At 42.2% G+C, this 13001-nt stretch overlaps 1 protein-coding gene across 1 annotated transcript in view; it reads right to left on the reverse strand.

Annotated features, from left to right (window-relative positions):
• Positions 1-13001, reverse strand: part of LOC126474803 (toll-like receptor 2) — a 323566-nt gene that overhangs the window by 117863 nt on the left and 192702 nt on the right. Inside the window, exon 8 of the mRNA XM_050102274.1 lies at positions 9978-10161. Within this exon, the coding sequence (XP_049958231.1) occupies positions 9978-10161 (184 nt within the window). The remainder of the gene's footprint in view (positions 1-9977; positions 10162-13001) is intronic.

The raw sequence follows: 13001 nt of genomic DNA on the forward strand, positions 1-13001 counted from the left end.
TATGGGGTGCCATTGGTTACATGTCTCGGTCACCTCTTGTTCGCATTGACGGCTCTTTGAACAGTGGACGTTACATTTCAGATGTGTTACGACCCGTGGCTCTACCCGTGATTCGATCCCCGCCAAACCCTACATTTCAGGAGGATAATGCACGATGGCATGCTGAAGGTCCTGTACGAGCCTTTCTGGATACAGAAAATGTTCGACTGCTGAACCGGCCAGCACATTCTCCAGATCTCTCACCAATTGAAAACGTGTGGTCAATGGTGGCCTAGCAACTGCCTCGTCGCAATACACCAGTCACTACTCTTGATGAACTGTGGTATCGTGTTGAAGTTGCACTGGCAGCTGTACCTGTACACGCCATCCAAGCTCTGTTTGACTCAATGGCCAGGCGTATCAAGGCCGTTATTACGGCCAGAGGCTGATTTCTCAGGATCTATGCACCCAAATTGCGTGAAAATGTAATCACATGTCACTTCTAGTATAATATATTTGTCCAATGAATACCCGTTTTTCATCTGCATTTCTTCTTGTTATAGCAATTTTAATGGCCAGTGGTGTATGTTAAAGTCACAGTCGACCCATAGCAACACATTTATTTATTTACGAATTGTCAAAAATGCAATGGAAGCAACCGTGAGAGAACCGTTCGTTGTACTTTGGTTGCACCCGACCTCATTCACACGGAACATGGACGTCTTTACGGTTGTAGTTCTCCGTTGCAGGGCTGGGGTCGTTCCTCCTGTGGTACACTGAACGCTCTGAAGTCCTCCTTCCTCAACTTCAGCAACAATAAACGTGTGGTTCAGCAGAGAGTAGAAAGGTCTACACTAACTCGTTTATTTAAATCCAGAAGTGGTTGTGATACAGCTTTAAACTCGCCGATGGGAACTATGACACCATCTCGGGACTCGCTGTCTCCGTACACTGGGAGACATGATTCACTAGTATTCGTCGCTACCTGTTTAACTGAAAAGTGATCTGTTGAGTCTGTTATCGGATGCAAGTGGAATACAAGAGTGCATACACACACACACACACACACACACACACACACACACACACACACCAACATGCACTGATTGATGAGCCAAAAGATTATGACCGCTGCCTACCGCTACATTGAATGCCACCTGATGGCGTTGCGGGCACGTGACGTTGTAACAGAAGTATGTACGAGGAGACACACGGAAGGGGGATGATCACCCTAGCGAAAATATGGGCTGCAAATGGGGACATCCATTGAGATAAACGACTCTGACAAACTGCAATCGTTATAACAGAAAGGCTGTGAACGAGTGTCTCGAAAACGCCAAATCTGGTCGAATGTTCACTTGATACTGTCGTTATCATCTACGGAAAGAGGTAGAAGGAGGTACCGCTAGGCTATAAGTGGTTGGAGTCCACGACTCTTCAAAGAACGTGGGGTTCGGAGACTCGTTTGCTCTGTAAAAAGGACAGATGGTGATCTGTGGCATCTCTGCCGAAAGAGCACTCACAAGTATTTCGGAGCAGACTGTTCATCGTACATTGTTCAACATGGAGCTTCGGAGCAAACCACCCCCACGCGTTCACATGTTGACCCAACGACATCGTCAACTACGATTGCAGTCGGCATGGGACCATCAGCATTCGACCACAGATCAATGGAAACACGCCGGCTCTTCGGGTGAACAAATTTTTGCTGCACTAGGTTGATGGTTTTCTCCACAAACACCGTCATCGACGTGAACGGTGACTTGAAACGTGCGGCGCGCCACGGTCGCAGGCTGGCAAAGACAGTATTATGCTATGGGGGGACGTTCTCCTACACTAGCATGCGATCTGTAATCGAAGACATGCTGATAGCTGCGAACCACCTGCATCCCTTCGTGCTTGATGTCTTCCACGACGGCGATGTCATCTTTCAGAAAGATAATTGTCCGTGTCTCGGAGCCAGAACCGTGCTCCAGTGGTTTGAGGAGCATTATAGTGAATTCATGTTGGTATCTCCGTGACCAAATTCGCCAGATGTAAATCCTGTGGGACCCATCTGGTTCGCTATTGGGCGCAAATCAACGGCTCGTTATTTACGCGAATTACAAGAACTGTGCGTACACATCTAATGCCACAAATCTCCATAAATCTACGAACAAACTGTCGGATCCGCGTTACGGAGAATCAGTGACGTATTTCGTTCCAGAGACGGACGAGTAAGCTATTGAGCAGGTGATCATAATGTTTTGGCACATCATACTGCTTCTCGAAGAGGCTGACCTTTATAAGACCAAACAGACGGATGGTGGGCGATTCCAGCTTTAGGGTGGGTGAGGAAGAACAGTCCACTGAAGTTCTGTGAGCTCCTCTCGGATGTCGGACGCCCAGGTATGTTTGAGGCCTTGCGCTGTCATGGGGAAGGAGAAGGTAGTTTGCACTTCTGTGGGACGAACAGGCTGAATTCGTTTCTTCAATTGCAGGAGTCACTGATGAGAGACGCTTCTCCCAACGACTCAACGTGATGTTGTTCACTACCAGGTCTCCAGAGACATTCTGCAAGCGCCTATGAATATCTGCGATGCTCAGGTTTTCTGCCAAAAGATACTAACTAAATTACAGCTCTCTGCTTGGATCGCATCTCCGTTACAGACGCCATACTGAAGGCTACGTATAGCGCCCCCACCTATCGGAATTTCGTGATATTACATAGGTTGAAGTTAGAATATTCCACAACTAATTCCTAATTATTACCACCGTAGTCCGCTTGCTCAGCAGGGTGGTAACGTGCTCGCCTCCCATGCAAGCGGGCCCGGATTCGATTCCCGGCTGTGTTGGAGGTCTTCTGCGCTCGTGGCCTAGGTGTTGTGTTGTCCTCATCATCATTTCATCCCCATGTCCTGCGCGCGAGTTGCCCAATGTGGTGTCGAATGAAATAAGACTTGCACTTGGCGGCCGAACTTCCCCAAATAGGGACCTCCCAGCCAACGACGCCATACGCTCATTTCCTTTTTTTCACCACCGTAAGTGACCCAGAAAAAAATAAACATCGCACTAGACTTGCGTGGGACTCTTCTAAAATGGGCACCTAAAATTCAACTTTACTAATAATTTTGTTTGAATTGGGAAATAAACTGATGCTTTCCATTGACACTGGGCATCGCATGAAACAAGTGACGAGCAATATTTGTTTGGGCCGACTTCATCTGCACATTAAAAAAAGACGAAATTGCACAAATTTCATACCTGTGGATTCGCCTACGTACACTTACTTCATGTATATTTGACACATGTATGTCTGATTTTCTGCTGTTTTACACCACCCAACCCAGAGAGAATGTTAAATTTATCTTTGGTTTTGGGCCGTGTGGCATGATCTCGAAACACGCAGACAAAATGAATGGCTCGCTGCATTACTTATTCTCGCGATCTGTTCGATAAACTGAAAAGCTAATATAAGAGACAAATTGCACTTCATACTCTTAAGGTGTTCTAAGTCAGCAGAATACAGGAAATAAATACAAACAGACCGTTTTAGTACGTTTCTGAATGTCACCCCATCTCATCTTCACCACCATCCCCAGGGATACTTACTCACACTTTACATTTACACGAGTAATGAACATGTATATACCAAATACAGTTGAAACTGATCCAGACCTTTCTGTTTTATGCCACTATGTTAACATCTTTTCACCCCTACCGCATCCCTGTGGAGGTAGGTGGTTCCTCCCCGCACAGTGCTACTTTCCAGATAGTAACTGATATGTGGACCAGGTTTGGTTCAGAATGTTCCAGTGCTATTTTCGCTATCTCTCTCTCACACACTCTCTCACTGACACACATTTTTCATAGATCATTTGAACGATTCCTTTATACTAATTGTGTGGAACGAGTCAGTTTATGTGATCTGTATGGATGTTTAGCCTTAAAATTAATGAAGATTAATTTTTTGGTGTACTCATGCAACTCTACTAAACAACTAGAATTTGTTTTACAGGCTACGAGTTTCTTAAGTATAAACTCGTCCATAGAACAAAGGGAGTTGTCCAGGGGAATTGACTTTGCGTTAGATTTAAAACTTGCTTTGCTGCTTGTAAGACATATTACGTTTCCACGGAAATTATCAAAACTTTTTGTTGCTACATGCTGAACACCTTTCTGAGCTACTGACAGCTTAATAGTGCGCAATGATGGTCGTCTTTTCCTCTAGTATTTTAGGTGCAGACAACAATATTTTTTCCTGAGGGACTGAGTTTACAAATGATGCAAGTAACTTTTCCCAATACAATGATCTAAATGCACATTTCGTAACCTAAAGCGTGGATAATATCTGAGTAAGACACGTGTAAGCGTTCCCCTGCATATTGCCACACTCTGTGGTGATATAGTTTAATCTTTAAGCCAACGCCTGCCATTCAGAATAAAACTCGTACAAGTGAAATGGCAGACAGAAACAAAACTGCTGCTATATTTAGTGAATGTTTGCGTATGTATCTTTCTGAAAGTCTAGCAATAGCATAATGTGTATGCTTTTAAGTGTACCTACAGTAATATTTAATACATGTTTAAATAGGCCATAATTTGGAATACCACTTCTACATCTTGATGTAAAATCTGCGTACTGACACAAAAAATAGTATGGTCCTTGAACCTGGACATACTTATATGGAATGTAACAGAGAATTAGATTTCTCTCCGAAAAGGCAAAGAAACACATCAAAAATGTATTTGTCCCCCTAAGACAGGATGGAATTAGTGGAGCAGGTCAGAGAAAGGTTTTTGTAGTGAAAATGGAAACAGAAAACTTTCCTTCAATTAAAGCCATGGATGCGAAAGAAAAAATTCTGAGGACACAGAAGGAAACAAAATACAACGGATTACTACAAGGTGGATCTGAATTTGCAAAGGTAATCCTCTAAAAATGAAGTTCAGGTTTTCACTAAATCGTGATTTTGAGTTCATAGAAGCGAATTTTAGGAGGCCCAATACTGGATCCCAAACAATACCACTTGTGCACTCTTTGCGTCAAGACGAGCTTGCAATGAAAGTTGAGAAATGGAAACATTTTCAGAGAATGAAGAATTACACCCCTCCACTTTACCATGAGTTCCATAACAACACATGTCCTATCCCCATCCCCATACAGCAGTTACCATCGGAGTAGGAGGAGAGAGTGGAGAAAGAAGGGGACGTAGCCAGAGAAGGAGACGATGAAGACAGAAAAAAGAACAACACAACGGTACAGCATCATGAATGTTACCCAGGAAGAATATTATTCCAGATATACCACTACAGACACTGACTGTGAGAGGATGTTAGAAAGTGGCCGTGCATGACATCTAGTTTGTGTTGGAACCGTGCCAATACATCTTAGTTTCTGTATTTTAATTTTATTTGCTTTTTGCATACCGTTTTTCAGGTTTTTATATAAATATCATTGTTTTATTTTAATATCATTGTTTTATAATGAACATGTATTGTAGTACATGTATCATGTGTATTGTACCAAGGAAATCTTCAAAATACAGCACAGTAAATAAAATGTTCTCTCACTAGTACCTGTTTTACTCTAAAAGTTCTAATATGCAAGAAGTATAGCTATTTTTAAGTATTTTAAAAAATAATGCAGGACTAACTGATCATTAGCAAAAAATCTGATTTTCGTTAGTAACTCACATAATTAGCCATTTATCACTCGTATTAATTTCCTCAGTTTGTACCGCTTGTACTCTCAGCCCCTCATTTATGACGAATTTCATTAGCGAATAGATGTATTGTGATGGTGCAGTTTAACGCCTAACTCGTTGAAGAGGTACATACGTAACTACTGCAGGTGGAAACCAGATATTATTCTTATTGCTAGCTTAGGTGCAATCGATTTTTTAAAGAGATGTGTTACCCCAGAAAATTATTCCATGAGGCATTATTAAGTGGGAGTATGTAAAATATTTCAAGAGGTTCATTCCAAGGCTAGCAATTATACGAAGAGCAAAAGTAGCTGATCTTAATTGTTTGAGATGCTCAGTAATATGCTTCTTCTAGTTCAAGTTTTCATCAATATGTACACACAAAAATCTGGCGCATTCTTCTCTATTTACTGACTTCTGTTCTAGCACTACATCAGTTGTTCGTATGACTCCATTTGTTGTACAGAACTGAATATAACATGTTTTCTCAAAATTAAGGGAACCACTTAACAATTCTTTGAAATCATCGTTAAAAATATCTTCTGTTGCTTTCCCTCCAATGTGATGTATAGGAACACTTGTATCGTCTGGGAAAAGTACCAGTTCTGCTTATTGAATGTTAAGTGGAACGTCATTCACATATATAAGCCATTGGAGTGAACCAACGGGACTCTCTTTGCGATTCCTCCCCAGCACCCAAATGTAATACCCGAAAACACATGTCACATTTTCACTCCTCAGCCAATAGGAAAATTCCTCATCTGTGACGAGACTGGAAGGACAAGAAACATTCAAAATGATATGCTCCATTCCAGCATTCATTTTGAAGACTGTCGCAATGGAATTTCATAACTACTGAAACAAACTACAGAAAATTTACATTGAACATCTGAAGAGATTAATAACATCCTTTGGCGATGGTTGTCATAACTGAAACCGGCAGAAAATAAATACACAATTGTACAGCTGATGGCACAAACATATTTTTTTCAAAAGAGTTAGCTGCAAAGAGTCACCTAAGAAAAGCTTTATTAACGACTTGGGAGTTTCATGGACTAGATACATTTAATTCTACTTTGATGACTAGATACATTTAGTTCTACAGTGACTGTGTTTTTTCTTTGAATCTGGTGCAACAGATTACACTGGCGAAAACTTTTTCTAAGTCGACAAATGCAATGAATGTGCTTTTATTTTCATGAAGTATTGCTTCCATTATGATGTTCAACATCGGATCTGCCTCTCTCCTCCTCTTACCTTCTCTTAAGCCAAACTGATCATCATCTGGAAACTCAGTTTTATTTTCTTCTTCTGTACAATATTGTTATTAATTTGCATGCATGAGATGTTGAATTGACTATGTGACGGTTCTCGTACTTGCTTGCCCTTGGTATCTTTGAGGATGCAAGGATGGCATTTTTCCGAAGGTCTGATGGTATTTACATGGACCTATAGAATATGCAAACGAATTTGAATAAGCTTTTTGTTACCAAGTTCACTATGCGGCATTTTCAGATGAAAGCCAATTTTCCATGGTGAAAGACAGACTACAGCTCGTCATGCTCGAACCCAATGAAAGGTTGGAACCTGACTGCCTTGTGCGAACCATGACGCATGCTCCGTCGGTAATGGTATGGGGAGCAATGACATACCAAGGTTTTAGGAGGGTTTACATCGTTCAGGGAACAATGAACCGTGATCAGTACGAAGTTATGATTCGGCACCCTTTGATGGTCACTGCATGTGGTGCTTTTTCTGATTTTCAAACAAGATGTGGTTCTACGCCGTGCATCAAAAAGTTAAGTTTCGGTTATTTTATCTTTGTAATACAACTTTAGAGGATTCTGCTGTTACATATTGCCCAGATATATAATTTCAGATTCGTTCTGTCCTGACTGAATTGGGTAACAGAGAACATTCCATGGTCTGGAAATTCGCCAAACCTTAATCAAATTGAGAATTTGCGCTGACTGGTTGGGAAAGGGGTTCAGAAGAAGAAGCCTGTTGGAGGTGACTGTGAAAGCGTGGCACCATGAGACTGACATCAGTACCATTAGAAAATTGATTGAAGTGAAGGCTGCTGTAAGGGCCAAGGGGGGGTCTAACAAAACACTAAGATATCATTGGATATAGCCAGAAAGCTTAAATACAGGAAAGCAAAATCACAACGCTGTTGGACACTTTTTGCCCAATGCTAAAGACAGCACTCCAGCTTTGGAAAATAGTGGCAGCTACAAAATTACTTGTAACTGTGGCAACAGGCCAATCTGGCAGGGCAATATGTACCCACTTGAAGTAACATCGGAGAAGTTGTAAACTTAGAAAAGAAAACACTACTTTTGCAAATCACCTGCTTAAAGAAGGCTACAATCACATTCAGAAAGGAAGGAAGATGAATTATATTGAAATAATGAAAATTACTAAGCACATGTCCATCAACCGAAGCTTAGTACTGAGTGTCCAGATAGAGTTCCATTACTCGCCACTTCTAACTACAGATACTAGCCTACTCATAATACTGTCCAGGCTATGTTGTAAATTACCGCTCTTACTCACATGCCTCATTTTCATTTATTTCAGTTCCTATAAGTTCTTTCGATATGTTAAAAAAATTTACTTTGTGTAATAAACGCTGCTTTCCCGAGTTGCTTAATATCACTATTACATCTTCTCAGTTTGAAACTGAGGAACTATTAAAGACAGGCATATTTTGTTCAGCGACATCTTTGGAACACGTCACCGAAGTTTATTGTTGAATTATTTTCTTATATGTACAACCGTTGTAGTTTGTCTACACTTCATTAGTTAATGTGTCACATATTTTATCTTAGTTAAGTAATCTTACAGCGCATTCACACTGAAATAACCCCTCTTGTTTTATTCCTAACATTATTTTTCGTCTCTGAAAATTGAGATACCCTGTAGATGCACTGGTTTAAAATCTTTGATCTACCAAAATTTCACTGCATCACATACTTATCTTTATACCTTATGATAAGGTGACAGCCGAAGACTGGTTCACATATTGTTCTTGTTGTGGTTTTCAGGCCTGAGACTGGTTTGATGCAGCTCTCCATGTTACTCTATCCTGTGCAAGCTTCTTCATCTCCCAGTACCTACTGCCCTTCTGAATCTGCTTAGTGTATTCATCTCTCGGTCTCCCTCTACGATTTTTACCCTCCACGCTGCCCTCCAATACTAAATTGGTGCCGGCCGGAGTGGCCGAGCGGTTAAAGGCGCTACAGTCTGGAACCGCACGACCGCTACGGTCGCAGGTTCGAATCCTGCCTCGGGCATGGATGTGTGTGATGTCCTTAGGTTAGTTAGGTTTAAGTAGTTCTAAGTTCTAGGGGACTTATGACCACAGCAGTTGAGTCCCATAGTGCTCAGAGCCATACTAAATTGGTGATCCCTTGATGCCTCAGAAGATATCCTACCAACCGATCCCTTCTTCTAGTCATGTTGTGCCACAAGGTCCTCTTCTCCCCAATTCTATTCAGTACCTCCTCATTAGTTATGTGATCTACCCATCGAAACTTCAGCATTCTTCTGTAGCACCACATTTCGAAAGTTTCTATTTTCTTATTGACCAAACTATTTATCATCCATGTTTCACTTCCATACATGGCTACACTCCATACAAATACTTTCAGAAACGACTTCCTGTCATTTAAATCTATACTCGATGTTAAAAAACGTTTCTTCTTCAGAAACGCTTTCCTTACCATTGCCAATCTACATTTCATATCCTCTCTATTTCGACCATCATCAATTATTTTGCTCCCCAAATAACAATACTCCTTTACTGCTTTAAGTATTTCATTTCCGAATCTAATTCCCTCAGCGTCACCCGACTTAATTCGACTACATTCCATTATCCTCATTTTGCTATTGTTGATGTTCATCTTGTACCCTCCTTTCAAGACACTGTCCATTCCCTTCAACTGCTCTTCCAAGTCCTTTGCTGTGTCTGACAGAATTATAATGTCATCGGCGAACCTCAAAGTTTTTATTTCTTCTCCATGGATTTTAATACCTACTCCTAACTTTTCTTTTGTTTCCTTTCCTGCTTGCTCAACATACAGGTTGAATAGCATCGGGGAGAGGCTACAACCCCGTCTCACTCCCTTCCCAACCACTGCTTCCCTTTCATATCCCTCGACTCTTATAACTGCCATCTGGTTTCTGTACAAATTGTAAATTGCCTTTCGCTCCCTGTATTTTACCCCTGCCACCTTTAGAATTTGAGTGAGAGTATTCCACTCAACATCGTCAAAAGAAGGAAAGAGGACGGTGGCTTGCGCAACGTACCTCAGGCTGTAGGATCCATTCCTTGAGAGGTGCCGTCTCGCACACGTAGCAATCCCAGGGGTTGTCGTGCAGGACTACGGCATACGAGGCAGACCGCTGGAGGCGTCTTGCATCTGAGCGGGGCAGCGTCTGTAGCTGGTTCCAGCTCAGGTTGAGCCACTCTGTCCACGGCTCCTCCGCCAGCCTGGTGGGCGCAAACACACAAAGCAGCACAAGATATTGACCAGGGCACTGCGTCAACAGCTTCTCTGCCAGACTGCCGGGCACAGACACAGAGCAGCAATTGCTATTGACTAGACAATTGTATCAACAGCTCCTTTGACAGACTGCTGGCCACAAATACAAAGGGGCACCAGGCACGGACCAGAGAAATTCATCAACAGCTCCTTCGCCAGTCTGCTGTGCACAAAAAACAAAGTAGTGCAGTCAGTGACCACAGGACTGCAAAAACAGCTTCTTCAACAGACTGCCGGGCACAAACACAAACGTGTGCCGAAAATGACCACAGAACTATGTCAACAACTCCTTCACCAGACTGTCGAGAACAAACTCAAAGGAGTGTCAGTTAGTAACCAGACATCTGCACCAATATCTTCCTTACCAGACAGCTGGACATAAACACAAAAGAGGACATGCAGTCGCAAGACAACTGCATCAACAGCTCCTTCAGCAAACACAAAGGGACACAATCCTGCATAGGCATCCACACCCACCAATCTAATGGCCACAAACACAAAGCAATGCTGGATAGTGGGCAGCTAGCTACATTGTCGTGCATGAAACAAGTGTGTGTTGTTTAGGGGCACTCAACGGCGACGTCATCAGACTGCATGAAACAAACATGGGCAAAGAATACTAAGACAGCTTCCTGAGAAGGCAGGTACCATATAAATATTTCAGCTTCTGTAAAGGCTCGAGAGAGATTTCCCGATTGACAAACTGGTATTTATACAATTTTTTCTAGAACTACTCAAATCCAAATATGGTTTTTTGGCTACAGAGTGAGCACAGAGCAACGCTCAGACATACATACAGACATGGATATTACAAACTGTAGTTGCTAAAATGCGTGCTAAAATCTGCACAAAATATTGAAAAAATAAGAATACTTGAGTTCATTAATATGTGCTGGCAAAGTACTATATACCTGAAGACTGGAATATAGCTCAGATATACCCAGTTAAATACGCAGAACGTTGGGAAACAAAGTCCACAGAGATTACTAAAGTAATGTAAGGTTACGGCTGGATTACAAAACTGGACTCCTAAGAAGATAGACGAAAAAAGAATAGAAGCATGTAAAATGAATTTCTATAGGTACGTGGCTGGAAATACTTCGACAGGCAAAAACAGAAATGGTTACATCCGAGATTCACTGAATATGCAAAACATAGTTAGCATAATAAATATCAGTTAAGATAGAAAGAACATATAGACCATCATGCAATAATTTCCAAAGCCTTGAAACAATACAATCCAAGAGGCAAAAAGATCCTTAGGAAGACGAATAAAGAGATGGCTTGACTAGTTTTTAAGGAGACAGAGCGGACCAAAACGCCCAATCATTGATGTAGATGACGCTGATGACCTAATGTAAGCAGGTTGTGTACGTCTGTCTCCTTAAGTGCATCGTTTCACATGGCACGGCTCCCATCAGTTGTGTCATGTGAGGGGTCAGTGATCTCAAGTCATGTGTAGAGAGGACTGTAGTTTCTAAACGTGGCGATATTTCAAAATCACGATGTTGCAATAAATATTTTTCGCCAACCATATTGCACTGTGTGGCCTTACAGCACGGAAGGATACTGCGAAAGCTTCTGTGGCACTTTGACTCATAGTGAAGGTAAATCAATTAACATAGAAGGCAATATGATTTCTGTTATTATATGTGAACAAATAAAGTTTTCCCAGTACATGGCGTAAAGACGAAGACGTTGTACATGCTGTGACTGCTACTTTCGCTCGAAAGTGAAATACAGTTGCAGAACCCGGGATAGGCCATGAAAAGAAACACCAGGGCTCCCTCTGTCCTCTGTACACATGGCTTGGTGTCACTGAACCGTCACATGACACAACCGATTGGGGAGTTTTGTAGGGTGTCCTTCCCTCCTTTTCATGAAGGTTGTCTCCTCTAGGAGAGTTGACTTCTCTACACCTAGAAGCGCCCTCCCTCCGCCCCCCCCCTGCTCCCTGCCCCCTATGTTGGACTGCCCTTCGTCTGACTGCTGCCCAAGAGACCTGTCTGGCTTTGGTGACCCTGCCAGGAGCTTAAGCTCCCGCTAGAAGAGCTCTCTGGGTGATAGCAGAGTGCACAAACCTCCTCACCAATGGTAAGGCGGCAGTTCCTGAGAAGTTCAGCAGAAAATTAATTTCTCATGCAGAGGTAACATTCAAGTACATCTACAGCTGTACGCAAGTCACTGTACGGTTTGTTTCCAGGGTGTACACCTGGTAGGGTAGCTGTGGTGAGTACATCTGGTAGCAGTATTTTTTTATCCTTTCATATTCCATTCACGGATGGAGCATGGGAAGAATGACCGTCGCTGAAGCTCTGTATGAGCTCTAATTTATCTGATGGTATACCTAGGCACAGTGGGAAGAATTAAAATGTTGCCTGACTGTTGCTGCAACGTGATCTCTCGGAATCGCAATAGCAAACCTGTCCGTGATGCATTACGTGTCTTTTATAACGTCAGCCACTGTACTTTGCTGGGCATTTGCATAACTGTCTCGCTCAGAGTAAACGATTCCGTGGCGAAACTCGCCCATCTTCTTTGGATATTCCCTATTTTTCTCTATTAATCCAGCTTGGTTTGGGACTCAGACTGATAAACAACACTCAAGAATCGGCCGAACAAATGCTTTATCAGGCATTCCTTTTGTGGATAAGTTACGCTGCCAGAAAAGATAAGAAAAGGACCTGGAAGACATGGTCAAATGTCAAAAACACTTCGTACACATACACGCTATCTACAGGTATGCAAATGACTGGAGATGCAATTTTTTGTGACAGTTAAAACGGCC

The sequence above is a fragment of the Schistocerca serialis genome, chromosome 4 (genome assembly GCF_023864345.2).
Source record: "Schistocerca serialis cubense isolate TAMUIC-IGC-003099 chromosome 4, iqSchSeri2.2, whole genome shotgun sequence".
Lineage (NCBI taxonomy): Eukaryota > Metazoa > Arthropoda > Insecta > Orthoptera > Acrididae > Schistocerca > Schistocerca serialis.